At 45.9% G+C, this 27,944-nt stretch overlaps 9 protein-coding genes across 11 annotated transcripts; 4 read left to right on the forward strand and 5 right to left on the reverse strand.

Annotated features, from left to right (window-relative positions):
* Window positions 1-2,905, reverse strand: LOC120456413 (probable cytochrome P450 318a1). The gene is made up of 7 exons (XM_039643243.2): window positions 2,455-2,905; window positions 2,205-2,396; window positions 1,948-2,148; window positions 1,417-1,486; window positions 1,041-1,359; window positions 468-984; window positions 1-355 (listed from the first exon to the last, which is right to left on the reverse strand). Exons 1-7 carry the CDS (start codon window positions 2,618-2,620, stop codon window positions 171-173), a joined length of 1,650 nt encoding a protein of 549 aa, XP_039499177.1. The 5' UTR covers window positions 2,621-2,905; the 3' UTR covers window positions 1-170.
* Window positions 2,906-3,673: 768 nt separating this feature from the next.
* Window positions 3,674-5,519, forward strand: LOC120456414 (probable cytochrome P450 311a1). Its single transcript, XM_039643246.2, has 4 exons — window positions 3,674-3,952; window positions 4,016-4,393; window positions 4,451-4,800; window positions 4,866-5,519. Exons 1-4 carry the CDS (start codon window positions 3,802-3,804, stop codon window positions 5,436-5,438), a joined length of 1,452 nt encoding a protein of 483 aa, XP_039499180.1. The 5' UTR covers window positions 3,674-3,801; the 3' UTR covers window positions 5,439-5,519.
* Window positions 5,520-5,865: 346 nt separating this feature from the next.
* LOC120457389 (ubiquitin carboxyl-terminal hydrolase 7) lies at window positions 5,866-12,169 on the forward strand. The gene is made up of 4 exons (XM_039644949.1): window positions 5,866-6,548; window positions 6,938-8,404; window positions 8,524-9,921; window positions 9,997-12,169. Exons 2-4 carry the CDS (start codon window positions 7,139-7,141, stop codon window positions 10,744-10,746), a joined length of 3,414 nt encoding a protein of 1,137 aa, XP_039500883.1. The 5' UTR covers window positions 5,866-6,548; window positions 6,938-7,138; the 3' UTR covers window positions 10,747-12,169.
* Window positions 12,170-12,400: 231 nt separating this feature from the next.
* LOC120457391 (pleiotropic regulator 1) lies at window positions 12,401-14,077 on the reverse strand. The gene is made up of 2 exons (XM_039644950.2): window positions 13,862-14,077; window positions 12,401-13,802 (listed from the first exon to the last, which is right to left on the reverse strand). The coding sequence occupies exons 1-2, from the start codon at window positions 13,972-13,974 to the stop codon at window positions 12,473-12,475; spliced, it is 1,443 nt and encodes a 480-aa protein (XP_039500884.1). The 5' UTR covers window positions 13,975-14,077; the 3' UTR covers window positions 12,401-12,472.
* A 316-nt stretch (window positions 14,078-14,393) lies between these two features.
* On the reverse strand, window positions 14,394-16,410 carry LOC120456739 (LSM12 homolog A). The gene is made up of 5 exons (XM_039643728.2): window positions 15,731-16,410; window positions 15,316-15,446; window positions 15,135-15,251; window positions 14,939-15,070; window positions 14,394-14,579 (listed from the first exon to the last, which is right to left on the reverse strand). Exons 1-5 carry the CDS (start codon window positions 15,873-15,875, stop codon window positions 14,451-14,453), a joined length of 654 nt encoding a protein of 217 aa, XP_039499662.1. The 5' UTR covers window positions 15,876-16,410; the 3' UTR covers window positions 14,394-14,450.
* Window positions 16,411-16,792: 382 nt separating this feature from the next.
* Window positions 16,793-17,426, forward strand: LOC120456333 (chromatin accessibility complex 16kD protein). The gene has a single exon (XM_039643103.2). It carries the CDS (start codon window positions 16,863-16,865, stop codon window positions 17,256-17,258), a length of 396 nt encoding a protein of 131 aa, XP_039499037.1. The 5' UTR covers window positions 16,793-16,862; the 3' UTR covers window positions 17,259-17,426.
* A 219-nt stretch (window positions 17,427-17,645) lies between these two features.
* LOC120456332 (regucalcin) lies at window positions 17,646-22,209 on the reverse strand. Of its 3 annotated transcripts, none has more exons than XM_039643102.1 (3): window positions 22,082-22,209; window positions 17,989-18,707; window positions 17,646-17,927 (listed from the first exon to the last, which is right to left on the reverse strand). In XM_039643102.1, exons 2-3 carry the CDS (start codon window positions 18,705-18,707, stop codon window positions 17,735-17,737), a joined length of 912 nt encoding a protein of 303 aa, XP_039499036.1. In that variant the 5' UTR covers window positions 22,082-22,209; the 3' UTR covers window positions 17,646-17,734. The 3 variants fall into 3 exon arrangements, with proteins under 3 accessions (XP_039499036.1, XP_039499033.1, XP_039499035.1); XM_039643099.1 differs by lacking the exon at window positions 22,082-22,209 and adding an exon at window positions 20,129-20,243; XM_039643101.1 differs by lacking the exon at window positions 22,082-22,209 and adding an exon at window positions 19,198-19,314.
* Window positions 22,210-22,466: 257 nt separating this feature from the next.
* On the forward strand, window positions 22,467-25,060 carry LOC120456428 (glutathione hydrolase 1 proenzyme). The gene is made up of 4 exons (XM_039643260.2): window positions 22,467-22,661; window positions 22,714-23,699; window positions 23,884-24,077; window positions 24,142-25,060. The coding sequence occupies exons 1-4, from the start codon at window positions 22,568-22,570 to the stop codon at window positions 24,647-24,649; spliced, it is 1,782 nt and encodes a 593-aa protein (XP_039499194.1). The 5' UTR covers window positions 22,467-22,567; the 3' UTR covers window positions 24,650-25,060.
* LOC120456429 lies at window positions 24,980-27,500 on the reverse strand. Its single transcript, XM_039643261.2, has 6 exons — window positions 27,295-27,500; window positions 26,017-26,557; window positions 25,825-25,951; window positions 25,603-25,754; window positions 25,207-25,535; window positions 24,980-25,148 (listed from the first exon to the last, which is right to left on the reverse strand). Exons 2-6 carry the CDS (start codon window positions 26,452-26,454, stop codon window positions 24,995-24,997), a joined length of 1,200 nt encoding a protein of 399 aa, XP_039499195.1. The 5' UTR covers window positions 26,455-26,557; window positions 27,295-27,500; the 3' UTR covers window positions 24,980-24,994.
* Window positions 27,501-27,944: the final 444 nt, after the last annotated feature.

A 27,944-nucleotide genomic window follows, 5' to 3' on the forward strand; every position in this document is an offset into this window, starting at 1 on the left:
ATTGAGACTGCGTAAGATACATTAAATCTTAACTTGTACATGACATTGTAACTAACATTGTAACTACATACATGAAGTAAAAAAGAAAGAAGTATTGTAACTACATACATGAAGTAAAAAAAAAGAAGTATTATTACATATATTATTTGGAAAAGGGGAAACCAATGCTCCTAAGTGGACTCCATGGACTGGTTATGTGGCTGGATGGACAGCAAGATGTCGTCGGCGTTTTTAAACTTTAGCGATATGTTTTCGACAAACTGCAGCTTTTCCAGCTGGAAATCGCTCTGAAAATCAAAGTTTGAGACCAACTTCACCAGGAACACCTTCATGATGAAAAGTCCATAGCGGCGACCTGGAAAATATATGGAGTGGGTACCAAAACTATATAGTTTCATGTTGCTAAGTAGGGCTTCAAAGTTAATGCAAAGGGGTATCTGTTAGTCGTGATACTGCTTTCAACTCACCGATACACGACCGCAGTCCATTGGAGAAGGGCAGGAAGCTGTAGGAGTGCCGCCGATCGCGCTGCCTCCTCGGTTCCCCCGATCCCGATCTTGATCCCGAACCCGAACCCGAACCAGGATTACTCGGCTCCTGCTGCTGGTCGAGAAACCGCTGCGGATCGAACTGCTTGGCGGTGGCGCCCCACCAGCGCTCGTCGCGTTGCATGTTGAAGGTGTCCAGCACCACGATGCTGTTTTGGGGCACAATCGTCTCCCGCTGCCGGCCCGCCAGTGGAAAGTCGCGACTGACGTGGCGCAGATTCATCGGTACGGTGGCCAGGAGGCGCAGCGATTCGCTGACAAAGGCGTCCAGATAACGCAGCTGCTGCAGCTGCTCCAAGCTGACCGCCACCTGACCGGTGCCATCCGGTGAAACCAGGGCTCTAATCTCCGCCAGCAAGCGACGCTGGCAGTCGCCCTTGTTGGTGGCCAAGCAGAGGAGGGCCAGCATTATGCTATTGGACACCGTCTCGAAGGACTGCAAATGATCCAAACTTATATAAAGGAATATGAAAACGCATTTGGGACACATACCACCAGTACCATGGACTGAGCTTCGTCCATGATCTCCTCGAGCGTCATCTCGCCATTGGCGGCCAGTTGAAAAATCTGCTCGATGAAGATGCGCCTCTGCCAGCCGCAAGACGACGAATCCTCACCAGACTTTTCACCACCAACGGCGTCCCTTAGCCGCCAGTTGCGATGCTTCGTCCTCACGATGCCGCCGACGAAATCCTCCAGCAATTTGGCGCACTTCCTGGACTCCTCGTACAGTTCCGGGGCCAGGAGGCGGTGCAAAAGGCGTATCTGGAGCCATGGCTTCACCACTCGCACGGCTGAGATCTCCAAAAGTCTGGTTGCGATTGGGATGGAGTTAGGTAATGTAAGGTTAGATGGAATCTGCACTCACCGCTTGTAACTGTGGGCAATGTGCGCGTCATCCAATTGCGTGAAATTGGTTGGAGTGCCCATAATAGTCACTGCAAGAGAGTAAATCGATTATATATACTAATTTATGAAAATTCCCATATATTAAGTTTTATAATATATGGTACTTAAAGGTAACCACATAAATGGCTTGGTTTTCAATAACTGTGAGTGCAAACACTTATTGCTCGACTCAATCAAACAAACACTCATAATTGCATGTAAATATTTTGATGACTTTTCGTGCGGCGACTATATACTTGGTATATAGGCACATTCACATTGGATATTTGATATTGAATATTGGAACGATGGGGACGACGGGATTCCGGCTACGTGAGGCGCATGGAAACGGGGGGCACGTGTCGCAACTCAAAGGGAAGTGAATGCAATTAGTTATTTATTTATTTGTTTGTGAATTCCGCAACGAAATCTCCAAGTTACTTTCACATTAAGCCATATATCTTAGTAATCAGTAATCAGTAATCAGTATGTATCAATGGCTTATACTCACAACAGGATACCTCCAGCACGGCTCGACTGAGCAAATCCTCGGCATCCGTAAACTTGACTGCCTGTCCGTGAAGATGGGGCTGCGATAGGAACTGTTCGATTATCTGGTTGCCCACCGAGTTGAAGACATCGAAGAAACTGGCCACAATGTTGTGACTGAAGGCGGGATTCAGCTGCTTTCTACGCAACTTCCATTTTTTCCCTTTAATAACAAACAATAATTGCAATTTTATCTTGAAAAATCCTTTAGATGTTTACCTCTGGCATGCAGCAAACCGCGACGCACGAAGAAGCCATCCTGCAGAAAGGTCTTGTCCAGGCACTCGGGCGCATTGAGGACGCATTCCATGCCGGCGGGATCATCGATGTAGAGCAGGACTCGGGTGCCCACGAGTACGGCCAACGGGCGCTGGAAGTACACACGATACTGGGATACCTTCTCCAGAATGCCTGCAAAATGTTTACTAACAATTAGATACAATACAATACTAAAACTGTAAGACTCAACTGTTTGGATGCAGATTGATGCAGAGGAGGAACCAGAGAACTGGCTGCTGGACAACGCCGCGCCATCCGTTCAGCTGCCAGATGAGCCGCCAGCACTTGCGTTGCTGCCAGGTGAGGAGCACCGCCAGAAGGGCGCCGCACGCCCACAGGGCCACGTTCAGGTGCATCGCTAGTGTCACTACCACTATCACCAACACCAACACCACAGCCAGCGGCAGTACGCTTTTTACGGCCTAATGCGGTGCTTTGTAGGCAGCACACTTTGCAATCTACGTGGTTTCAGTGGCTCAGTGGTTTCAGTGGCTTTAGTGGCTTGGTGATTCGGTGGCTACAATGGAGGTGGCTTAAACGAGGCTGGGCGAACCGTTCGGTTGGGCCAACGGTTGACAACTGCCAAAATGTGCTACACACAATATTATTGGCAACACCCGCTGGCTCATGACTGAAATGGCTTTCTTAATTGCCCGGCGGACAGTGGGCAGGATTTTGGGTCAACAGCAATAATGGTAATCAAATAAGATTTGGCTAAAGAGCGGAGAAAACGCAAAGGTGGCCAAAAGTATGCAGTAAATATGCTGTTGCATACTCTTAGGCTGATTTAAATACCTATTTCTGCACCATAAGCTATAATAATATAAAATATTTCACTCTTAATAGCAACATAAGCTTATAATCCCCTTCAATTGGATCACTAATACTTTGCTTGTTTTTTCAAATCGATAAAAGACAAATCTAGCGACATTGCAGCTAAATTGGCCAGGTCAAAGTTCAAGCTGCAGCAGTGCACTTCTGTCAATCTCCCCAGGCGCAGATTAGATATCCCCTTTGATCGACGGAAAAAGCCAGCAAATGCGGCACAATAAACCAAGTGCATAGTTATATATGTATATGTTTAAATATATGTATGTACAACCGTCTGAATGAAATCCGATAATCTAATCTGGGCCGCTGTTAACTGTTAACAGTTCGTTGATCTGTTAGTGGAGCGAGTTCTTAACCCTACAAAGCCACATTACTAATGAATTAAACTCATAAGAAAATCATTTAAAACATTTTTAAGTTATATGCTACCTTTGACTATATTTTTTCGTTTTTCAATATCCCTAAAAGTAAACCCATTAAGTTAGTATAAAATTGTATTATTGATAGTTAAAAATGCAAATGCAAGTAACTAAGTATGCATAAAATTGTATTAAGTTTAAATGCAAATGAAAGTAACTACTTTTAATTAGGGTTAATGTAGCCCAGTGCAGATTAGCTGCCAATCATCAGGTTTCATTTAGCTAACAATTCAGTGCGATTGAAACGCTCGAGGAGAACATACCACCACCTACATTTAGTGGGCGACATGGCGCTGTGGCCACTGCTACTGATCACCCTGGGCATCTGGATTCTGGTGCGGAAGTGGACACTGCTGCTACTGGGCACCAGTCTGCCGGGTCCGTGGGCGTTTCCACTCCTGGGCAATGCTCAGATGGTGGGCAAACTGAGGCCGGAATGTGGGTGACGATGCAGTGGTCCATCCCACGGTAGTAGCCATCCAGCAACCATCTTTCATCCAGTCATCTTTCTCGTTTTCACAGAGCTGCGCGATCGCTTCGGTGCCACCTATCGCCTGTGGTTGGGTCCCCAGCTCTGGGTGTTCCTTCATACGGCAGAGGAGACGCGACAGGCGCTCCATGATCCCACGCTCCGCAAGGCGGAAACCTTTCTCCAGCTGGAGCCGCTCATCGGCAACGGTCTACTGATCAGCCATGGTGGCCATTGGACACGGCAGCGTCGCCTCCTCACGCCCGCCTTTCAGCCCCAGGTGCTGCGTAGCTTTGCTCCGGCGATTGGTGGGCATGTAGAGCGCTTGGTCAGGCGACTGGCGGCAACCGGTGGCGAGTTCCTGGAGGTCACTGATCCGCTCTTCGCCTGCCTCCTAGACGCCATTGTGGGTGAGCTGGAAAACGTAGATCATTTGATATAAGTAAGTTGTAACTGATCGATTTTAGACACCTCCATGGGCACCCAATTGGACACCCAGTCCGTGGAGCACTCGCCCATCATCAAGGCATTCCATCTGAGCAGTAAGCTCCTCTTCAAGCGCATGATCAATCCGCTCCTCTCCTCCGACTGGATCTTTCAACGCACCCAACTCTGGCGCGATCTCAACGAGCAGCTCCAGGTGATCCACACGCTGATGGAGTCGGTGATCGAGAAGCGCGCCCAGGAGCTGCTGGCTAAGGAGGAGACCGCGGACAGATCCCACAATCTCCTGGACACGCTGCTCTTGGCCAGATTCGAGGATCGATCCCTGAGTCGCAAGCAAGTTCGCGATGAGATCAACACCTTTGTGTTTGCGGTAGGTTCTCCTTAAACTATGATCTTTGCCCTAACATATATGTATTATCATAAATACCTTTTCAGGGAGTGGATACCACCACGGCCTCCATGTCGTTCGTGCTCTATGCGCTGGCCAAGTATCCCGAAGCGCAATGCCGTCTACGCAAGGAGCTGCAGGATGTGGCGTTGGATGAATCTACCGACCTGGACGCCCTCAATGGGCTGCCCTATCTGGAGGCGCTGATCAAGGAGGTGCTGCGTCTCTATACCATTGTGCCCACCACTGGACGCCAGACGACGCGATCCACCGAGATTGGAGGACGAACCTACTGCGCCGGCGTCACGCTGTGGATAAATATGTACGGATTGGCGCACGACAAGGAGTACTATCCGGATCCGTATGCCTTCAAGCCGGAGCGATGGTTGCAGGAGGATGGCGCTTTCGCCCCACCCGCCTTCAGCTATATACCCTTCTCCGGCGGACCACACGTCTGCATCGGCCGGCGGTATTCCCTGCTCCTGATGAAGCTGCTCACCGCCCACCTCGTCATGGCATTCGATCTGAAACTGGACCAGGAGCAAGCTCCTCTCAAGCTGCAGGCCCAGATGGTACTGAAAGCGCAGCAGGGCATATATGTGTCATTTTCGAAACGATAGAAATTCTAGTTAAATAAGCAAATGAAATTCACTGTAGAAAAGCATGCCAAAATATATATATATGTTATATATATGAGATTATATGAACATTTTTAAGAATTAAATGCAGTTTTGTAAAAACTAACTTCGAAAAAAGCTAAAATATATCGAAGCGCAAATCGTTTGGGGAACAGAATAAATCTATAATATAAATAAAATGTTTTTTTTTTTGTGTATGTATATACTATGCATTATGTATAGATTTTTTTAATCAATTTATAAAAAAAAGTATATTATTAAAGAGTATGTCAAAGTAATAGCTAGAATCTAGTTACATCTAGCTACATCTTGCTTTCGCCCTGGTTACTATCGATAGTCAGATGAGCAGCACGCAGCGTTGCTGGCGCTGATAACATGTGCTGCCGTTATCGTTTCGTTTTTGACAGCTGCACGAGCTGCGCGCTGCATGTGTATGTGTGTGTGCGAAAATATTAATTGATACCTTAACGATGCGATGCAGTGCCGTGTGAAATACTTCGGAGCTGTTTGTTTTTAAATTTCAACAATTCAACATTGAAGACAGCTTTTGTCTGTTCGGCATACCGTGCTCTCCGCTGCTCGAGCCCAAAAAAAGAAAAGAAGCGTAGCGACGGAGGTGAACAGCGACGTGCAGCACACACACTAAAACAAACATACAACACACACACACACACTCAGAGAGACCGACAGCGTAAAGGCATACGGAAAAACGCACACACCCATGCAAATGCCATAAATTGAAGTGTATTTGTAAATTATTGTATTGTTGGAAAGAAAGCAAGCAAGCACACGCATACGGCGAAAAATACGCAAAGAATCTTTAAATTTTGCCAAAGTTTCGGTTCGCAACGCTACGCTCTGTTACATCGCCGATTCGATTGCTAATATTCCTAATATCCAGCGTGCGTGCGTGAGATCAACCTTGCCGCCCGCCCACAAAAATATCCTCCGCCCAGCGCCACCCACTCTTCTCGTTTTATTATTTTTTTTTTTTTGTTTTTTGTATTCGAATACGGCAAAATCGGAAAGCGAGCGGCCCGCAAATATATATATTTATTTATATTTATTGACAACGAGCAGCGAACAAGCAAGGTAAGCTCCATACATACATGCATATGTATGTACCTATGTACATCGGTGGATGTATGTACGCAAAATAAGTGCATGCTTGTGCGTGTGCGGGGCATAAGAAGAAGAAGACGCTGAAGCGGCGACGCATTTAAAGCTGATTCTGCTTCTGCTGCTGGCGTTGCTTCTTCTTCCTCAGCCGCTGGCCGCAACAAATTGCATAAAACAAAATATACATACATGTGTATTTATGTACATATCTATGGTGGTACATGCATACGAGTGTAAATACGTATGTACCACTTTTCATCCAGTCATTGTACAATATTTATACATGTGTGGAGCTTATAGCATGCGTATGTTTTTCCTATCATGTGCGTACATATTTGTAATTTGACATTTGTTTATTACAGTACTTGATATTCAGTGAGCAAATTTGAAGGCAGAAAAAAGCAGAAAAGCTAAAAAAGCGGAAACGCCGCATAGCGGCAGCAGTTGTCCAAGTAAAAGAGCACATCCAGTGAGTCCCGATCCTACAGAGAAATCCATACCATCAGTACCGATCCTTCGCGGAGGAGCCGCCCCAATTCAGCACCATTCAAGTGCCGACTAAAATGGAAATTGAAACAGATCAGTCTATTGAAGCAATGGACACCCAGGACACCCAAGAGGTCGAGATCCTCACCAGTGACCTCCAGCAGCAGCAGCAACAACAACAACAGACTCCGCAACAGCAGCAGAATTCGCCGCCTCAATTGCCCAAATTCAAAAATCTTATCCAGCCACAATTGCACGCCGTTGGCGCTGTAACCCAGTTGCCCAGCGAGAACGGCAATGTGCCGCCACAGCAACTATTGGCGGATAGCAGCTCCACTTCGTTCGGCGACGCCGAGGCCATGGGCATTGACGATGAGTCCAAGGAGGATCAGTTTCGCTCGGAGACCACATTCTCCTTTACCGTCGAGAATGTAGTTCAATTGAAATCGCAGAGACTGTCGCCGCCAGTGTATGTCCGCATGTTGCCATGGAGAATTATGGTCATACCCAATGATCGTGCGCTGGGCTTCTTCCTGCAATGCAATGGTGAGAATGATTCGCCCACCTGGTCATGCAATGCCATTGCTGAGCTGCGTTTGAAGTGCCACAAGCCGGATGCACAGCCATTCAGCCGTGCTCGCATTAAGCATTTGTTCTACTCCAAGGAGAACGACTATGGCTACTCGAACTTCATCTCCTGGCAGGAGCTGCAGGATTCCGACAAGAGCTATGTGCACAACAACAGCATCACCCTGGAGGTGCACGTAATTGCGGATGCACCGCATGGCGTTTTGTGGGACTCGAAGAAGCACACAGGCTATGTGGGCCTCAAAAATCAGGGCGCAACCTGCTATATGAACTCGCTGCTGCAGACATTGTACTTCACCAATTCTCTAAGACTGTCTGTGTATCGCATACCCACAGAGGCTGATGATAGCACCAAATCAGTTGGACTATCGCTGCAGCGTGTGTTTCATGAACTGCAGTTTGGTGACCGCCCCGTGGGCACCAAGAAGCTAACCAAGTCCTTTGGCTGGGAGACGCTCGATTCGTTCATGCAGCACGATGTCCAGGAGTTCCTTCGCGTGCTGCTCGACAAGCTCGAGTCAAAGATGAAGGGCACAACACTGGAGGGCACCATACCGGGTCTGTTCGAGGGCAAAATGTCTTCGTACATTAAATGCAAGAACGTTGACTACAACAGCACACGCTACGAGACGTTCTACGACATCCAGCTGAACATCAAGGATAAGAAGAACATCTACGAGTCCTTCCAGGATTACGTAGCTCCCGAGACGCTGGAGGGTGACAACAAATACGATGCTGGTGTGCATGGCTTGCAGGTGAGTCCTGATTCCGTTGGGATTTATGAAATCATCAAGATTTAACTTGAATAGTTCTCTACTGTACTTACAAATGATGTATACGTAATATTAATTGATATATTATCTTCTGGATTTAGGAAGCCAGCAAGGGCGTCATCTTCACTTCATTCCCACCCGTTTTGCATCTGCACCTGATGCGCTTCCAGTACGATCCCGTCACGGACAGCTCGATTAAGTACAACGATCGCTTTGAGTTCTACGAACAGATCAATCTGGATCGCTACCTAGCCGAGGGCGAGAAGACCTCGGCGGATTACGTTCTGCACGCCGTCCTGGTGCACTCTGGCGATAACCATGGAGGGCACTATGTGGTCTTCATTAATCCAAAGGCTGACGGACGTTGGTTTAAGTTCGACGACGATGTGGTCTCCAGTTGCCGCAAGCAGGAGGCGATCGAACAGAACTACGGCGGTATGGACGACGAGATCTCGTTCCATGCGAAGTGCAGCAATGCCTATATGCTGGTCTACATCCGCCAATCGGAGTTGGAGCGCGTCCTAGGCGACATACCAGAGAACGAGATCTCAAGCGACCTGGTGGAGCGCCTCGATCTGGAGAAGCGCATCGAAATGGCGCGACGCAAGGAGCGCAGCGAGGCCAACCTTTATGTGTCCGTGCACGTGATCCTCGAGGAGTACTTCGAGAACCAGCACAAGCGTCACCTCTTCGATCTGGAGAAGGCTCATCCGCGCATCTTCCGCATCAAGCAAAATCAGACTGTCGACGAGCTGGTGGACATGTTTGTCAAGGGTTTCGGAGTGTCGCGCGAACGCATGCGAATGTGGAACATGTGCACCGCCCAGACGCAAAAGTTTTTGCATTTTGATTTCGTGGCGGAGGCGTCACGCGCCATCGAGCAGATACCGACGTCACAGAAACCGTGGGTCATCTGGCTGGAGCTAGCCTGGCCAGATGTTTCTGGTCCCCTGCCGTCCTTTAATCCCAAGACCGAAGTCCTGCTGTTCCTCAAGTACTATGATGCGCGTAACAAGCGCCTGAACTACATTGGATGTACCCAGCAGCCGCACACCCGCCGCCTCATTGATCTGGTGCCGGAGGTTAATCGGAAACTGGGCTTCGATGCGGACACCGAGATGACCATCTTCGATGAGTACGCCGACAAGAAGCTGGTCAATCTGAACGAGCCCATTGAGAGTGTGCTGTTCATACCGCAGGACCACCTGCAAGGCCACATCCTAATCTTCGAACGTGAAAACGTCGACGCCAAACTCGACCTGCCCACGGTGCAGGACTACTTCCTTGATCTCGTCTATCGCATCGAGATCATCTTCAGCGACAAATGTAACCCCAATGAGCCGGACTTTACGCTGGAGCTGTCCAATCGCTACAACTACGATCAACTCACCAATGCGGTGGCCGAGCGCTTGAATACCGATCCACAGAAGCTGCAGTTCTTTATGTGCATCAACAACTACAAGGAAACGGCGGGCAATGCAGTGCCCTACACATTTAAGGTAGCTATAGACTTGTAATTGGCTTTGTATTGTGCTTGTTCACATTACTAAGCATAACGTTTTCATTTCTTGCAGGGAACCATCAAAGATCTGGTGTCCTACACCAAACTGAGCACGCCCAAGCGTATCTTCTACCAGCGCCTGTCGCTCAGCATCCATGAGCTGGACAACAAGAAGCAGTTCAAATGCGTCTGGGTGAGCAGCGACCTCAAGGACGAGAAGGAACTGGTGCTGTACCCCAACAAGAACGATACGGTGAAGGGACTGCTGGAGGAGGCGGCCAAGAAGATCACATTTGCGGAGAACAGTCGTCGCAAGTTGCGCCTGATGAAGGTTAGCAATCATAAAATCGTGGCGATATGCAAGGATGATATACCGCTGGATACGCTGCTAAAGACCAACGAGTCAATCACGACCACACAGGGCGCTCAAAAGACTTATCGCATCGAGGAGGTGCCGGCGGAGGAGATGCAGCTGGCGGAGAACGAGTTCCTCATCCCAGTGGCCCACTTCAGCAAGGAGCTGTACAACTCGTTCGGCGTACCCTTCCTAGCCAAGGCACGCCACGGCGAGCCGTATGGTGCGCTAAAGCAGCGCATACAGCGGCGTCTAAATGTGCCGGACAAGGAGTGGGAAAACTACAAATTCTCCGTGATCTCCATGGGCCACAATTCGGATGTGAACGACAATACGCCCGTCGACCTGGAGGTGTATCGCTCGTGGACCAGCGGCCAGTTGCCCTTCTTTGGTTTGGATCACATCAACAAGTCGCGCAAGCGCAGCTCGCTTAACTTTTCCGAGAAGGCCATCAAGATCTACAACTAGGGCGTTTTGTTTGGAGCGGCGACACAAACGGAACAAAGCTGGCTTTTAAGCTGTAAACTGGATGAAGTAGGCGGAGCAAGTTTTGCGTTGCGCAGCGGGATTAACGGATTCAAGTTGGATGTGTGATGGATAGCGGGCAAGGGATGGCTGCACTTGTTGCTTGGCTAATAATGTCTATTGTTCTTCAAAATTCAAAACAATGAGCCTGTTTCTTGGAACCAATTCATACGCACCACACCACAAACACACACACACACACACACCACAAACACACACACACACACACACCACAAACACACACACACACACACACACATGCACATGCACACACACAAACAAACAAACAAACACACGCGCGGAACTTACCCCTTTTATTTTTATACATATATATTGTTTGTAATCTAACAGCTAAGTAATGTTTAGTTATTTATTAGTCCCGATCGCCGCTGATGGCAACGATTGCCGAGCCACTGGCCACTGGCCTCTCCACGCACACTTGCTCCCTCCTTTCGCCTTCTTCCTGCCTGTTTACTCTCGTTACCACGTTACCAAGTTACCATTTCCGTTTCCGCCGAACAATCCTGACCAGAGTATCAGCTTTTGCATCGAGTCCAGTCTCCACAATTCTACTGACTTATTGCTTGGACTAAAGTAACTTCAATTTAGGCTTAGGCATTAACGTGTGTTTGCGCGTGTGTGTGTGTGTATGTGTGTGCGTGGGTGTACTTTCTATGCTATAATATTCTTAATCGATAATTGTTCAATCGCAGGCAGAAGTGAACTCGAAACGGATCGAATCGGTTACTTTTGTCTGATTGTAAATAAGCGTTCGTTGCAAGTTGCCCATTAAAAAGTATAAACAAACAAAAAGAGGAAACAAACAAACAAAAGCAAACACACATATGTAACAAAGAGAGGAGGCGAAGGAGGAAAGAAGAGATGAGGGAAAGGAAAGAGAAGAGAAGAGAAGAGAAGAAAAGGAAGGGAAAAACCTTAAACTAATAGAAGGCATAGGAAGAACCTAAACTAAATAAAAGCAACCAACAAGAGAAACAGATATAAATATATATATATATAAATACGCGAGAGAGGATGAGCTGTAAACAATTAAAGGCAACTATGTAACAAGTATAACTTTAAACGAAACAAACGATAAACAAAACAAAACAAAAGAAAAAGATTCATCAAGTTGCACCAAACGAGACGAGGACGAGAACGAGGACGATGAAAATGGAGGCGGTGGATATGATAAGATATATTCATTCGGTCGGCAAGTCGAAAGAGAGAGACAGCGAGTGTGGGAGATGAAAAATATAAGATTTGTTTCAAACAATTATTTGTGATTTTTAAACATGAAATGATAAAAATGTATGCAAAGGACTAGACAACATAATATTAATTAATAAATTACTATAATACCCAGTTTAGTGCTTTTTCTTTGTTAACTATAGCGAAAGATTCGAGATCTGCAATCCGGATCCGATTCGAAATAAAAAAACAAACAATATCAAATGAGAAGAGCCAACAACAAATAATATTTTAATAATCTACTGCTATGCTATTATTATTTATGCAGCCAATAATTCAATTTATTTATGTGTACAAAACAAAAAAGAAACGAAAAACCAACAAAACCCCAATAAAATACCAAGAATTCAACTGAGCGCGGTTTTAAATGTAGTTTTTAATGAAGTCGTTTAGAAAATCGTAGTCTATGGTGGTAGCTCTAGAATTTGCGGCGTTTCAGTAGCTCCGGCCGCCAGTTAACCGGATGCGACTCCTCGCTGGCCTCGTCATCCTCCTTGTACACCTTGATCGTTTTGTCCGCCTCGGCGGTGATTAGCCTGGTGCCCGACTGGTCAAAGCACATGGCGAATATGCCCGCCTCGCTGTCCATGGAGCCCGGCTGAACGGGCGCTTGGAAGCGCTGGAAATTGTAGCCGGTGCGCCAGTCCCAGAAGAACATGGTGCCGTTGTCGCCGCCCGAGACGAGTACGCCATCATTGTTCGCCGCCATGCAGTTGACGATGGCCGTGTGGCCGGAGATGTTCTGCACGAAGTTGCCCTCGGGACAGCGCCACTGCTTGATGTTGTCCGGCGAAGCGGAAGCGAACATGTACAGCGATGGATGCAGCACAATGCTGCGCACGGACTTCTTGTGATTGGTCAGCGTGCATACGCTTTTGCCGGCGGCTAAATCCCACAGACGCACCGTGGAGTCGTGGGAGCCGGTGATGATCTGCGGATTCGTCGCCTGGGCCACCACACTAGCCACTGTGTTCGTGTGTCCCGTCAGTGTGTGCACATTCGCCTTGGTCCTCATGTCCCAGATGCGGGCAGTGGAGTCACGGCCGGAGGTCGCCAGCACATCGATGGTGGGATGCAGGGCCAGGGAGTAAACAGCCGATAAGTGGCCATGGTAGTGTCGTATGACCTTGTTGTACTCCAGATCCCAGCACTTGACCTGCCGATCCTCGCCGCAGCTAAACAGATACGGATGCTTCGAGCTGACGGCCACACCGCGCACAGTGCTCACATGACCGGTGAGCGATAGCTTCAGTTTGCCGCTGGCCAGGTCCCAGATCTTGATTACACGATCACCAGCGCCGGTGGCGAACCACTCGTTGCCCGGCTCCACGGCGATGCAGCGCACCCAGCCCAAATGGCCGGAGATGACGCGCGACAGCTTCCAGGGTGCGTGCCACTTGGGTTTGGGTATGCTGGGCGCCTTCTTGGGTATCAATTGCAAATTGCTGGCGGTGGTGCCATTGGCGCTCTTATCCCCATTGCTGTTCGCCAGAGAGGCGCGCACCAACGATGTGTGAGTGCCGGTCACCAGGGGCGCTGTCTTCTCCGCTGGCCTGCCGCCGGCATTGTACTTAACCAGACTGCCAGCGCCACTGCCCGAATCCGCCGCACTGCCATCGGTGATGGCCAGTGTCTTGTCGCCCGGCGTCTGGGCTCCGGATGCCTTTCTCGCCTCGCCGATCTTCACCGCCCTGTCCAGGACAAGGCCGTAGCTATCCTTGGCCTTGATGGAACGTCGCAACTTCTCTCTGTTTGGGTTAACAACACAAATTAGCACTGCGAAAGTTAGAAACTCCAGTATACTCACAAACTGTCATCAATTTCCGGGAGATTTCCCTGGTTGGAAACGAACAGATCGTGGGTGCGCTTTAGGGAGCGAAATATCAGCGTGTGCACGCTGTGCTTTTGCACGTCTTCCATGGCAATTGGCTGTTATTTATTGTTTATTTGCTAAAATATATTGCAGATGCGGCGCGGCTTTTGCAGCTGACCACAAGCCATTCACAACAGTCGGACTATCGGTTATCGGACAGTGCTGTCAGCCAAAGCCGTTTTATAGCCAAATGTTTATGCTACATGACCAGCTATTTTCAAGCCAAATTTTATTCGAATTAGAAATATTAAAAAAAAAGGTTTTTTATATTAACACATATGCAAAAATGAAAATTATTTCTTTATATATATTTCTTTTTACAGCTTTGAGCCAAAAATGAGAAAGCATGGGTTCAGAGTTCAAATCCATCCAAAAACCGATAGTTGTTTAAGTTTTTTTAGTTTTTTGGAAACCCGAGAAAAAAAATGTATTTTATCTGCCCACTGATAAATTAAAATACAAACGGTTTATCCTTTTTTGAAGCACATTTCTGTTTTTTTTGTTTTGTTTTTTCTTTTTATTATTAGTTTGCGGGAACCGGCGATCCAGATGCAAGAGATGAGGACGTGGGAGACACCGATGGTGACGAGGTGCTGGCCGTAGCGCCACTTTCTGGGACGGGCGATGGCCTCGTGTTGAAGAACTGTTTGATCTGGAGATTGGAAAACAGATTGCTGATTCACTTATAAACGCAAAACACCGCCGACCTTTCATACATCTGTCATAAAACAAACATATTTCCTTGACCGCAACTTTACGCAATTGTACACAGTATAAGGAATGATAGAAAACAAGAAGTAGCCACTGCTATCACTGTTTCTAATTCCCTATTCTAATCAAAACCTAAACCACATAAAGATGGACTTGGGATATTTGGGCTTCGCTTTACATGCAATTAATTTATAAACAGTACCGAGTCTAAAATGTTCTGAACATCAATTAAACTGCTGCCAACTTGTTATGGAATTATGACAGTTTGTTTGTAAGTGATGCGGTTGGTCATGTGCTTACGATGCGCTTGATGTAGTTGCATGAAGTTTCGTTGTTCGAGCTGGACACCACGTTGTCCACTCGGTACGGCGGCGAGATGGTGACTTCATTTAGGATTTGTATGTTTAGTCCTTGCCAGGAGACTTCATTGTACTACAAAACATGAATAGTAATGGTAAATGTTTGAATTTAATCATAGAGAGCGAGAGGTCATTACCCCGTATTGTTTGGCTATCGCTCTATACAGCTCCTGTGCCTCTGGACTGACATCAGCATTCTTGGACTTCAAGTAGTCCTGTCTTCGCTCTACTGTTTTCCGCAGGCGCATTTTGACCTGTTTGAGAAGTTATAAATGGGTAAGGATTACGTAGTATTTCAGGAAAAGCTAGTATGCTTACCTGTTCCAGATTCAGCTTTTGCGGATCATCAAAGTTGCCGTTGCATTCCTTGACCACCTGCACATTGCTGCAGAGCGAGAGGTTCATCGCGTAGATATCACTCAGCTCCTCCGTAGACTTGGATCGGCATTCTAAATGGTTGAAAAGGGAAAAGAAGAGCAAAACAGAGGGGCGAAGATATACGATGTACGGAGAACCAAATTGTCAAGCAGTAAATAACAGCGATTGATAAGAGATATGTGATATAAAAATACAATCAGTTAAGATGAGTGTGAATTTGAGTCAAGGCTGGACAATCCAAAAGATCCCTGTATGTTATGTAAAGCCGGTGAAAGTGTTCACTTTCACCTGGCGGGCAAGTGTGTGTGTTGGTCTAGCTGTGTTCTTGTTTGTGACTGATGTTGCAAAAGGATACTCAGGATAAGCATCTTTGTGTTATGATCGAAGGCCAGCACCTCGCCCTCCACCTCCTCGTTGAAACAGGTCGTGCAGACGACTGTGGATCCAATGCTGAAGCAGTCGTTCACTGCATTCACTGCGCTCGCAGCGGCAGCGGCCATTTTTAATTGCTGGTTGAGATTGGCCAACTGGAAAAGTGCACCCACAAACTATGTGGATATGGATATGGATCTGGATTTAGATCTAATATGGGATACTGATTGTTTTTAAGCCGCTTGCTTAAACAACGTTGCTCAAACGAAATTGATGATTTTGCGGGAGCAGGTGGATGGATTTCTTGATTCTTGGGATTCCTTTCTGGAAAGGATTTCACTAGCTCTCTCGCTCGCTCGCACTCGCTCCGTATGTCTATCTCGCTCTCTCTTGCTGTGTAGCTTTCTCGCTTTCACTTGAACCGCTCCAATGGAAATGTCGCTTCCTGGCGATCTGGTCGAGATCCTGCTCCTGCTTCCGTTGCTCCTGATCCTCGGGTGACTTGGGCAAAAACTTATTGGTTATTCGCTCGGCTAGCTATCGACAATCTAATTTGGCGGCAATTGCGGTTCGGTAATTGAAAAGTTGGAAAAATATGCGAAAAATTTATTGGTCAACACACGAAACAACAGCCAAAAGGGGGCAGCAGAAAACGCAGTGTTGCACATGCCGCGCAGCCATAGGTTCGATAGACATCGATTCGTGTAGTATGGCAACGCTGCTGGAAATATATCAACCGCAATTAATAATTTATTTATTTATTATTTATAATTTATATATATGATATGAAAATATAATGGAAAACCAAAGCTGATTGCGTATTGGAAAGTATGCCTAAGTTTGCTCAAATGCTTCGGCCATTCTATGTATTTTTAGGAATTATAAAGCTCCTAATCTATTCATCGCATATCGCTTTATTTTTTTTCATAATATTAGTTTATTGTTTTTTTTTCACGTTAAAAATGTAAATATTTTCAAAAATGTAATTAAATATTTGCCCTGACTATTGATAGCAGATTGGCATGGCGCTACCCGATCTATCGACTCTATCGATAGTTATAGGCCCAGCTCTAAAAGCCAAGCGGAAATCCAAAAATCAAAAGGAATTAAATATAATGGTGGAACCGAAGACCCAGCCGCCCGTGGAGCGTCCACCGAGCGCAGAGACCTTTCTGCCCCTCAGCCGTGTGCGCACGATCATGAAGAGCTCCATGGACACGGGCCTGATCACCAACGAGGTGCTCTTCCTGATGACCAAGTGCACGGAGCTATTCGTTCGCCATTTGGCGGGAGCGGCGTACACGGAGGCATTCCGCCAGCAACCGGGCGAAACGCTCAAGTACGAGCATCTCTCCCAGCTGGTCAACAAGAGCAAGAATCTCGAGTTTCTGCTGCAGATCGTGCCGGAGAAGATCCGGGTGCACGAGTTCAAGGAGATGCTACGGCTAAACCGCTCCGCCGGCAGCGACGACGACGATGAGTCCGAATCCGGATCTGAGTCGGATGAATAGCCGGCCATGCAGATGTATTTCCGCATGGAAATGGACTGGATGTTCCACCAACACCGACTGATTTTAACGCCACCCAATTATCTTCAATGTTAGACTAGACGATAAGTGAACGATTTTTTATAGAAACCCTGATTAATAAAGAAGCATAAGAGCACTGCGTCCTCCAAATGACCATAAGATCCGCGGATGGTTACCGATTGTCTGCGTCTGATAAGATTGCTGTTGAAACTCCGATACGCCTGTTCACCACATTGAAGTAGAGCGCTTAATTAACCTATTTGTGATATCCCATTGAGCAAGATCGGCGGGCAAGTCCATAGTGAACATGATCCTTTAACTCGTATAGAAAGAATTTCTTCTTGCATACGAAACAATGAAAGGCGCGAGTTAAAACGTTAAAGAGCATAACATACATATAATTGCACTGGGATTCGATTGGTACATTATACTGGGGCTAAGGATAGAGATTGCAGCTCCTAGACCTTCAGGTTGACGCCGGGATAGCCAGTGGCATTCAGTCCGGTCACCTTGTAGGTGGTGCCAGCTGGAGCAGGCTGATCGAACTTGGCGGCGGTGGTCACGTACAGGATGTCCAAGTTGGGGCCACCGAAGGCGGCGGAGGTGATCTGTTTGGTGGGGAACTTGATCTCCAGCAGGATCTTGCCAGTGCTGCAATAGAGTTTGACATTTAAATCTCGTATGCGATTGGAATCTCGAATAGAGAACTTACTTGGGATTAATCTTGTAGATGGTGGCGCCATTGAAGGTGGCCACATACAGATTGCCCTCGGTATCGATGGTCAGGCCATCGGGCAGCAGATGATCCTTGGGACTGTTCTTGCGCAGATTGAATATGACCTTGGGATTGCTGGCCACGCCGGTCTCAAAATCGTAGTCGTAGGACTTCACCTCATAGTCGGTGGTGTCGATGTAGTAGAACTTCTTGGCCTTCTCGTCCCACGCCAGCCCATTGGAGATGCCCACATCGCCCTTGATTACCGACACCTGGCCACCGGCCTCCCAGCGGTACAGCTCACCATGACGGAACTCGAACTCATCGCCAATGTAGCGCATGGTGCCGCCAAAGAAGCGACCACGTGGATCCACCTTGGCGTCGTTTAGCCGATTCTTCTCCATCAGCGGCTGCACCTCGAACAGTGTGCGCACCACCTTGGCGCTGGTCGAGACACCATCCCAGTTGACGATCACCACGCGGCGTCCACAGCCGACGGCGAACTCCTGCGGACGTCCCTCCACCGGCAGCACGAATCCGGCCAAAGTTTCGCCCTCGATCTTCGTCTTGTAGACCTTGTTCTGGCCATAATCGTAGCGGAGCAGGCTGCCTGCCTCCAGGTCCACATAGTACAGGCTCTGCCTGGCCACATCCCAGTGGGGACCCTCGCCCAGGCCGGCGTAGGAATCGGGCAGTGGTTCAATCTTGTACGACATCTGTTGTTAGTGAACCAAATTGATTATATGGATTTACTTATGGATTATATGGATCTACTTATGGATTATATACATTTACATAGCACAAATGGAATTTGGAATGCATTATAGCACTTTATGGTTATTATATGTATGATATTACACGATTACATTGGCATTCGAATTAGACTTAATTTTCGACTGGAGGATAGGATCGCTAAGTCAGCACACTTAAATTGGATTAAACAATTAGCCAGAAGCAACAATTAAAATTTGCCTGTGCGATAAAATCATGAAATTACTCTCCAAAAACGATTTTAACAATTAATATCATGATAATAACGAAAAAACAGGATAATTTCTATTCGAGTAACGTAAGGTAATAGAAATAACTAAAAAAAACAAATTTCAAACGAAACTGAAACTGAAACAGTGACATTTTCTATTGAACCCCAAAAACTTAAACTTATTTTCCCGATTTTTTAGATAGTCCTACTTATAGATGCAGTACCGTTAGGCCGAAAAGGCACACTGTGACCACTGGAATCAGTAGCATCTTGCTCTCTGGGTCTCCGGATCCAAACTGAGCCCAAACCCGTCGCCCCGAGATGCTTTTATTACCTTCAGACCAGGGGATTCATTTTACTGGCTGAGAAGCGGCGTCATCATCGTCATCATCGTCATTATCTCGTCATTATCGTCATCATCGCAAGCGGAACACAATGTAAGATTATTTATTTACTTCCATTTCCATGTTTTTAAGTTCAATTTTTCCACAGGCCGACGTTGCACAGTGGAGTTCTTATTTTCTCTCTTTGCATTTTTCAGCTCGTTATATTTGCCATATTTCAGGTTTTAAAAGTTTAGGTAATTTATTAAGTGCTCCAATTGAAATACACAATTTGCACATATTTTTTGTATATGTAAATCTGCAATTTTTTGCCAGTTGTATTGCCCAGTTGCTCCACTGTGCGTTGCAGCTGCGCTCTTGTGACGTCATGCCCTTCACTTACTCACTCACTCAACAACAACAACAACAACAATAACACAGTGGCGCGCGATTAACTTTTAAGTTTGATTGCGCCTGGCATTCAGCTTTAGATTTTTAATTGACTTTTGTTGTCACTCGGCCGCTGTTATTGAATTGGTCTGAATCAAAGTAATTAAGTACTACATAATCGTGTTGAAGTTGCTTATTACAAAACTTTCTTCGACTTGAGTTTTTACAACTTTTTTTGGCACATTTACCAAAGGAATTTTACCAAATTCCAAAGGATTCATTTGTGTGAAATGAATTAAATAAATTTTCATTTAATTTTGATGTTATTCGACTTCCTCGTTGGAATATACAATGTAAGCTAAGAGAGCACCGAGAACCTTCTTTTCGCATCACTTTAACACACTTAAAAAAAAATAGGGGCCACTGCCAGGGGAGCACCTACCTTGGAGAAAGTCTTTTGCTCGAGAAGAGAGATGGGGAATAGAGAATTGAGAATCAGGAATCGAGAATCCTTGGACACCGCTGCGTTGAGTAGCGCGTTCAAACTGAATTCCATCCGATCCGCCCCAAATCTTTTATACCCCAGCCGGCACGGGCGTGACACACAATCTCGCCACAACCTCCTCACCCTCTAGCTTCTCCTGCTCCGTCCCTTCACCTCCTCCTCCTTCTCCACCCACTGATAAGCGAACAATTGGAGGGCTGGATAGCCCGGCCTGATAACAGAGCAACAGAAGCCGGCAACAGGCAATGGGCAATGGGAAAGTTAACCCGATGGCAAATTGCAAAAATATATTGCAAAACAGATGGCGAAAGTGCAGCATCACAGTTTTGAAAACCCTAACGAAAATGCTTGTCAGAATAATTAAACTACCTAAATGCATAAAAGTATCTAAGTATCTTAGTATCTTAGTGGAAAAGTAATATGCATAAAAGTATCTCAGTTCTTACCTATTTAATATGCATAAAAGAATCGAAGTTCCTAGTAAATAGCTAATATGTATTTCAAAACCAATTGCATCTAGCAGTTTTTCAATAAATGCCTTTTTAAGTGAAAACTTAAACTAATTTTTCAACTAAGTATTGCTCAAACAATAAATCCATTCGATATAAAAGTTGTAGGGTTAAAATTTAATGGCAATTTCTACAATCATAATGCACAGAAGTGGGCGAGCGGCGATAAAAGTCATTTTAAGCTTAAATTTTTGCACTTAAAACTTGACCTTAATATATTTCATTTCTCAAGCGCATTTCTATGCTTCCGCTGGACGAGTGATAAGTGATAAGTTGCAGCGCTTGGCGATGAATCGCATACGAGGCACTGTGCCAAAGGATGGATCTATAGCACACATATGTATATGGTATATAGTACATGGTTCGGGATCTGGTGCTCCATGGTATCAGCTGCCCACATGACCTCCACTGGTTATTTATGGCGCATCTTTCGCTGCCCTTTGCACCAAGTCTATGGGTTTGAGTTTGGGTTTGGGTTTGGGTTTGGGTTTGGGTTTGGGAATCATGACTGGAAGGAATCTAAATCCAAATCCAAATAGAAATGCGAATCTTGAGGTCCAAGATGGAGCGCTTATCGGCAGACGGTTGGCACACAAGTTTGGCCCCTGACTGGTATTTTCTATTTTCATCGGTACTTTGAATTCGAATTGCTATTTAATTAATTGCTGTAAGATTTATGGCCATTATTGATAAGGAAAGCACAACCTTTTACCAACTAAATTCGCTAAGGTCAACGCAATAAATCTAAATAAATCGTAACAATGGAGTAAACACAGAAATCCAAACGCTTTGCACTTGAATATTCATTTTGTTTGAAATTTAAAAACATCTGTTAAAAACTAATTACTGCTTTTGCTTGATATGTATAAATATCGGTTTCAATAGGGATTTTCTCCAAACGTTATTTATGTCGTTTTTTTAGCTAGTATAGATAATTTGTATTTATTTGTTTCCTGTTATTTATTTTCACTTTAATTTCTAATCAAAAAACGCACACAAGTCGCGCGAAAACCGCACCAAAACCGAAATCAAACCATATCGCGACAAAGTCGGTTAAAACCGCACCAAACCCAAATATGTTTTGGCGCGACTTTGGAGCGGTTTTGGTTAGGTTAAACCTGTTAGACTTTACAGTGCAATCATTACGATTTATGATATATTTATTTACCTACATAATTGTTGCCGAAATACCGTTACATTCAAAAAAGATTGACAATGTAAAAGGAAAAAGCGAAAAAAAACAATTGATGGACCGGTTTTTTGTTTTTGTTTTCATCAATGATGTTATTGCCCCCCGTTTCTATGTCAAGGTTATAATAATTGTGCAAATTAGACAGATTTGCAGCGTCTGTGCATCACCTTGCAACCTGTGGTTACTTACCAAAGATAAGCAATTAGCAAGGCACAATTAAATGCAGTTAAATTAACCAAAATAATTACTAAAAAAAAGTGTAAAAAGAAAAGATAAAAGATACAAAAACAAAAACGCTCTATGGGGTCAGCTGGCGCCTTGCAGGGCTGCCACCTAATTCACTGTTTGGAGTTGCCAACTATCTGGCAACGCGCATTCTCTGGAAATCGATAACAAGATTTTAACAATTTAAATTAAAACGCGCGAAGTTCGGCGAACAAATTAATTTACGCTTGCTATAGGGAACTTTACGTTCGCTTTACGCGATCGATTTTTTTTTTAATTTTCATAAGTCTACGGGACACTTCGATTATTTTGACCTATCGACGGCAGTTTCACCCCTAGAAGACAGCAGAAAACAGCTGAGTTTCGAAATGAAAAGGATATGGACATTTCCATTTGACCTTCGATGGTGCGGCAACGGGGTTGAAAACCATGGAAACCTAGGTGCTAGCGATGTACATTAGGATTGGATTGAATAGCTTGATATCTGTGGTGATTGTCATCCTGGTGGCAGCCTATCTCTACCGCCGACATCCTGAAGGAAATGGTGAGTTAAATAACGAGCAAGGAGTAATATTACACCATAATTTCGATTTTAGCTGGCACAAGGAAAGCGTCCAGGAGACCGCCAAATCCGGAGGATCCACTGCCGCCCTCCAACTCGCCGCTAAACGAATTCTCCCGGGCGGCCGTTTGTTCCGACAGCGATGTGTGCAGCCAGTTGGCCAGAAAGGTCTTGGCCAACGGAGGAAGTGCTGTGGATGCCGCCCTGGCGGCCCTGATTTGCAACGGACTCATTGGGATGCAGAGCATGGGCATCGGCGGCGGCATGGTGATGAACGTTTACGTTGCCAAGGAGAGCAAATCCTACAGCATTCTGGCCAGGGAAATTGCTCCATTGGCCCTGCGGGCGGAGAACTTCTCGTCGTTTCGCGATGAGCAGGATTTCAAGAGATCCGGATGGTCCATTGCCGTGCCAGCTGAATTAGCCGGATATGCGGTGGCCCATCAGAGATTCGGGCGGCTGAAGTGGCAGGATTTGGTGCTGCCCACTTTGGAATTGTGTCGTCGTGGCTACCGATTGTATAAGCACCAGTACGATGCGCTCATACTCAACCAGGACATGATCAGGGCCGATCCCGGCCTGCGCCGTATGTTCATCGATCCCAGCACCGGGCGCTTCTGGCCATTGGGCCATCTCATCCGCCCCTCGGCTCAATTGTGCACCACCTATGATCGGTTGGCCAGAAAGGGACCACTCAGCTTCTACAGGGGATCTATCGCCGATGATCTGCTGGCCGACTTAAGGGATGCGGGCAGTGCCATAACTAAGGAAGACCTCAACCAAGCACACGCCAAGTTGAGTAGGTCCATTGTGATGCCCCTGGATGAACATGATCTCCATTTGACTCCTCCGCCGGGTAGTGGTCACGTTATCGGCTTCATAATGAACATACTGAAGGAGTTCCGCGCGGAACTCTCAAGAGCCGGAACTATGAGCCCACGGCATTTCCACTTGATGGTCGAGGCGATGAAGTTTGGATTCGTCAAGCGTTGGCAACTGGACGCATCGGCCAGCGAGGAGGTGAGCCCATTTTCATTTCCATCTCTTTCGAATCCGTGTACTTTTCAAATACCTTTGTAAATTGTATAAAAGGAAATCTCTTTGTAAAATGTATAAAAGGAAGTGAGGTATTGATTAGTCTTAATCTTTAATATAGTATGAAATGAACTAAAATACCCATTATATAATTTCATTTCTCTCACAGCTTTTGGCGAATCTGACCAGTTATGAATGGGCCAAATCCGTGGCCAGGCAAATTAACCACACACAGACCTATAACAGCCCAGAGTTCTATGGAGCTTCTCCTGGCATTCAAATGCGAGATGAACACGGCACTGCGCACACTTCCGTGCTCCATGAAAACGATGCTGTTTCAGTGACCAGCTCTATCAATTTCTAGTAACTATATATTGCGAACATACATATGAATGTGTATAAAAAGGAAATCCTTTTCATTTTGCAGTTTCGGCAGTGGACGAACTGGCAGACGTACGGGTGTTATCTTCAACAACGCCATGTCGGATTTCTCCATTGAGCAGCTGAAGAACTACTTCGAACTGCCCTTCGTGGCTGGCACGAATGGTGTAGTTCCGGCCGCCCGTCCCATGTCCTCCATGAGTCCAGTGATTGTCACCGAACGCGCCACTGGCAAAGTTCGCCTGGTTGTGGGTGCCGCTGGCGGTACCAAAATAATCACCGCCCTCGTTCCCCTTCTCGTGCGCATCCTTTGGCAGGAGGCAAACATCAAAGCCGCCATCGATGCGAGTCGCATCCATCACCAAATGTTGCCCAACGTCCTGCTGTACGAGTATGGACTATTGCAGAGCTATGTGGAGAGCCTGGAGGATAGAGGACATCGATGCGAACGATATGAGAACCGCGGATCCGTCATCTGTGGCATCGCTCAAGAAAATGATACCATCTGGGTGAACTCTGATTTCCGGAAGCCAGGTGGGGTTAGTGGATTTTAGAGATTTGCATCTCAGCTGAGTTTTTCTCAAATTAAACCAAGAATGGTATCAAATATATAGTATTACATAAAGTATTAGTTATGCTAAAGGAGAACATTCTGTTTTCTAACAGGAACTCTTTCAAACACGTTCATTGCTCAAATATATATGATTTAGCCAATTATTTTTAATTTCATTTGATATACGCTTTCGCACGAACGAAAAAACATTCAGTATTTGTTAAAACGTTGTGTTACTTTAATGGTACTTAGAGATAAAAATAATTTATTTGTAATTTCTATCAGTTACTAAAATAATTTAAGTATGTATAGTATAATTAAAGTAATAGCCTAGGTGTAAACCTCCTCATACAGACGTGTAAAAGTGCTCTCTCTTGCGGTGGCAACAAATAAATAGCGTTATGTATAAGAATGTTGCAACTATGCCCAGAGTGTTGAGCGCCATCGAGAAGGCGAGCAGATACTTCCATTCGATCCGCAGCTCGGCACAACCATCGTTTCTAAAAGATTGAATATTCTCCATATAGATGCTTGAGTATGCTCCAGTTGTAGACTTACTGTGAAGGCTCCTCCTGGGCAGCAGTGAATGCCATTGGTGCCTCGGAGGAGGATTTGGCCACCGCCTCACCTGCCGGAAAGCAGGTGCAATTGTGATAGCTCAGCAGTGAGCTCGATGTTGGTCCGCATTCACCATCAGCGGATGAGATGAGCTCCGCGAACTCGATCGCCGCACAGACAAGGGCCAAGCAGCAGAAGATCAGAGCCAGGCCAGTGAAGACGTACGACTCGGCCAGCAGGACCTTGTAGCAACTGTTGGGCGGTCTGTGGTCCGTGATCTTGTGATCCCTTCGAAGCAGTATGAGACCCGCAATGCTGGCCAAAAGCAGCTGAAGAAGAGGTAAGTTCATTGAATTATACCATCCATCTATATGTGTATCCATCTTATTATCTTACCGACAGTCCGCTCAGATACGGATTGATCAATATGGATGCGTTTGGGGCTAGGATTAGTATCCAAGCGGCAAGACCCACAATAAAGAGTCCCACAGCTAATTGCATAACTAGAAGCTGGCGGGATATATTCAGATTCCTGGTGGCCTGGAGACCTGTAGATACAACAAAGTATATTAATAAATATATTCCAATTGACACTCCATGCACCTTTACTAAACTTACCGTCGTGGTTTTTGTGATTGACAACGATCATGCGGCTGTGCCTCAGGCTGTTGCGAGTGGGCGTATGTCGTCCGGCGATCTTCATGCCCTTCATGTTTTGTGGCACCGTGGTGCTCATGTAGACGGCCTTTTCCAGTGAGAGTAGCGATGGATTTAGTGGTCTTTACGATTACTGAAGATTAAGTCACTCACCTGCGATGCCTGCGGCGGTGGCTCCAAGTCGCTGAGGGGAATCTGTTCGTAGGTGGTCGCATAGCGCAGTGCCCTACCATGATCGCCAGCTGGAGCCGGCAGCTGTGCTGGTTGCGTTGGCGGATCGGCAGCAGCTGCCACTGCCGGCAGCTCATCCCGCTGCGGTACATTCTGATACTTTGGCTCCGGCTTGACAATCGCCAGTGGTGCGCTCCTATTGGCCGCGGGTGACTCATAGTTGTTGATCCCGAAGAATTTGGACTTGGCATCGTTTAGAGCCGCCTTTACAGCGGCTATGCTGTGGCTGGTGTGGCTGCCATTGAGCTCCACTTCCACTTCCGGTTCCGGTTCGCCAGCCATGCCGGACGCCAGCTGCTTGGACTGGGAGGCGCCCAAGTTGTCGTAGGTGCTCACGGGTCGGACTGGTTGCACTGGCATGACTCCCCAATCGCCTGGCTAAGTGGACATTCCGGAACTAGGATGAAACCAGGCGAGAGCAGCGCTCCAGGCGCTACGAGCATAGTACTCTCGGCTGCATTCGCTGCAAGAAAAATAAATAAACTGTACTTACAAAACTATAGCTAAATAATAATCTAAAATACTTGATTAATGATTTAAAGTTTATGGTTTCTAATCAAAATTCCCACGCCTTTGGATATGCTAATAATTTTGCAGGCAAAAATTAGTTTCTAAATGTTTATGTTTTGAAATTGCAATCTTATCAAAAGCACACAGATATTTTGTTAAAACAGAAAACAATTTTTAGAGTATCGATTTAAAGCACCGGTGCGGAAACCTATATTCAAGATTAGTCATTTTTTCCGGTTTCATAGATTTTTTTCCGGTTTTTAAATGGGTCGTTGGCATCCATTGATGATGGAGATGGAAAGAGTGGGAGAGGGAGATGGAAACAGTGCGAGCAGGACGGACAGAGAAAGAGAGTGAGAGGGAGCAGTTAAAGATAGTTGTTATTCACAAATTCCAGAGAACGAGACGATATTGGTATTTGCTGGTTGTCGGTGGCCAGGTTGTTGCAACTCTACAAATTTCTGGGGTTCTATAGTTACGGATCGCTGAATAGGCGCTCGTTTTATGTGAAAATACCAATTTATTTCTGCCGCTGTACAATCAATATATAAACCTCTAATTGAAGAACTCCACTACTTTCGATCTATTTAGGGACGCACACACACAAACACACACCGAAATAAACAAAAAATGTTTCTGATCATCAAGCTAAAAAACTTTACAACTTTTTAAAGAGCAAACTTGTCGTACCAACAGAAAAAACGAAAGTCCGATTCGGAATCGTTGCGATGGAGAACAGCGAAGGCGGGGAAAGCAGCGTTCAGAAAATGAAGCAAAAAAAAAGAAACTGAACCGAATTGAAATCAAAACAAAATCGAACTGAAACTGAACTAAAAAAGTAATAAAAAATAAAAATCTAAACGGATTGGACGGATCGTGAGTGCAACTGTACGCACCAAGAGGCGAAAACAAACTAAAAATAATTCTCATCGAGCGCTTTAAAGCGAGCCATTTCCACTTATGCATGCTCTCTGATCTATACCATGTGTGTGTGTGTGTACACCTATGGCTACACCTCAAATACCTGAACATACAGGTACATATAGACCCCACCACCTCGCTCTCACTCTCCCTTACTCTGCCTCACTCTCTCCCACTCTCTCTCTCTCTCGAGCGCGGAGAATTTATAAAAACCCAAGCTGAGATCGCGAGAGAGTTGGGAAAAGTGGCGTCTTGGAAGTGGAAGGCATTTTAGCCAAGGTTAACACTATTGCCCACTTGCAGTGTGTGAAAAAGTAGAGGTCTCAAAAAATCGTTAAATTGGTTTTTTATTATTTATTTTTATTATTATCATTTGCATTGATAAGAATCTGAATCGTTTTGAAGCTATATAAGTATAT

Source organism: Drosophila santomea, chromosome X, assembly GCF_016746245.2.
Source record: "Drosophila santomea strain STO CAGO 1482 chromosome X, Prin_Dsan_1.1, whole genome shotgun sequence".
In the NCBI taxonomy this organism is placed as follows: Eukaryota; Metazoa; Arthropoda; class Insecta; order Diptera; family Drosophilidae; genus Drosophila; species Drosophila santomea.

Coding starts and splice junctions, on each gene's coding strand:
- LOC120457391 (XM_039644950.2), bottom strand. CDS start 13,974: ATGGAAGACGTGCAAAAGCACAGCGTGCACACGCTGATATTTCGCTCC. Junction 13,803..13,861: donor CCGGAAATTGATGACAGTTT/GTGAGTATACTG, acceptor TAACCCAAACAG/AGAGAAGTTGCGACGTTCCA.
- LOC120456739 (XM_039643728.2), bottom strand. CDS start 15,875: ATGGCCGCTGCCGCTGCGAGCGCAGTGAATGCAGTGAACGACTGCTTC. Junction 15,447..15,730: donor CACAAAGATGCTTATCCTGA/GTATCCTTTTGC, acceptor TCAACCATTTAG/AATGCCGATCCAAGTCTACG. Junction 15,071..15,134: donor CGATAGCCAAACAATACGGG/GTAATGACCTCT, acceptor CATGTTTTGTAG/TACAATGAAGTCTCCTGGCA.
- LOC120457389 (XM_039644949.1), top strand. CDS start 7,139: ATGGAAATTGAAACAGATCAGTCTATTGAAGCAATGGACACCCAGGAC. Junction 8,405..8,523: donor CTGGTGTGCATGGCTTGCAG/GTGAGTCCTGAT, acceptor TTCTGGATTTAG/GAAGCCAGCAAGGGCGTCAT. Junction 9,922..9,996: donor CAGTGCCCTACACATTTAAG/GTAGCTATAGAC, acceptor CATTTCTTGCAG/GGAACCATCAAAGATCTGGT.
- LOC120456413 (XM_039643243.2), bottom strand. CDS start 2,620: ATGCACCTGAACGTGGCCCTGTGGGCGTGCGGCGCCCTTCTGGCGGTG. Junction 2,149..2,204: donor CGGTTTGCTGCATGCCAGAG/GTAAACATCTAA, acceptor TTGTTATTAAAG/GGAAAAAATGGAAGTTGCGT. Junction 356..467: donor TGGACTGCGGTCGTGTATCG/GTGAGTTGAAAG, acceptor TATATTTTCCAG/GTCGCCGCTATGGACTTTTC.
- LOC120456428 (XM_039643260.2), top strand. CDS start 22,568: ATGTACATTAGGATTGGATTGAATAGCTTGATATCTGTGGTGATTGTC. Junction 23,700..23,883: donor ACGCATCGGCCAGCGAGGAG/GTGAGCCCATTT, acceptor TTTCTCTCACAG/CTTTTGGCGAATCTGACCAG. Junction 24,078..24,141: donor ACCAGCTCTATCAATTTCTA/GTAACTATATAT, acceptor TTCATTTTGCAG/TTTCGGCAGTGGACGAACTG.
- LOC120456332 (XM_039643099.1), bottom strand. CDS start 20,242: ATGGAATTCAGTTTGAACGCGCTACTCAACGCAGCGGTGTCCAAGGAT. Junction 18,708..20,128: donor AGCAAAAGACTTTCTCCAAG/GTAGGTGCTCCC, acceptor CACTAACAACAG/ATGTCGTACAAGATTGAACC. Junction 17,928..17,988: donor ATCTACAAGATTAATCCCAA/GTAAGTTCTCTA, acceptor ACTCTATTGCAG/CACTGGCAAGATCCTGCTGG.
- LOC120456429 (XM_039643261.2), bottom strand. CDS start 26,454: ATGCCAGTGCAACCAGTCCGACCCGTGAGCACCTACGACAACTTGGGC. Junction 25,536..25,602: donor CGTATCTGAGCGGACTGTCG/GTAAGATAATAA, acceptor CCTCTTCTTCAG/CTGCTTTTGGCCAGCATTGC. Junction 25,149..25,206: donor GCCCAGGAGGAGCCTTCACA/GTAAGTCTACAA, acceptor TCAATCTTTTAG/AAACGATGGTTGTGCCGAGC.
- LOC120456414 (XM_039643246.2), top strand. CDS start 3,802: ATGGCGCTGTGGCCACTGCTACTGATCACCCTGGGCATCTGGATTCTG. Junction 3,953..4,015: donor GGGCAAACTGAGGCCGGAAT/GTGGGTGACGAT, acceptor TCTTTCATCCAG/TCATCTTTCTCGTTTTCACA. Junction 4,801..4,865: donor TCAACACCTTTGTGTTTGCG/GTAGGTTCTCCT, acceptor ATACCTTTTCAG/GGAGTGGATACCACCACGGC.
- LOC120456333 (XM_039643103.2), top strand. CDS start 16,863: ATGGTGGAACCGAAGACCCAGCCGCCCGTGGAGCGTCCACCGAGCGCA.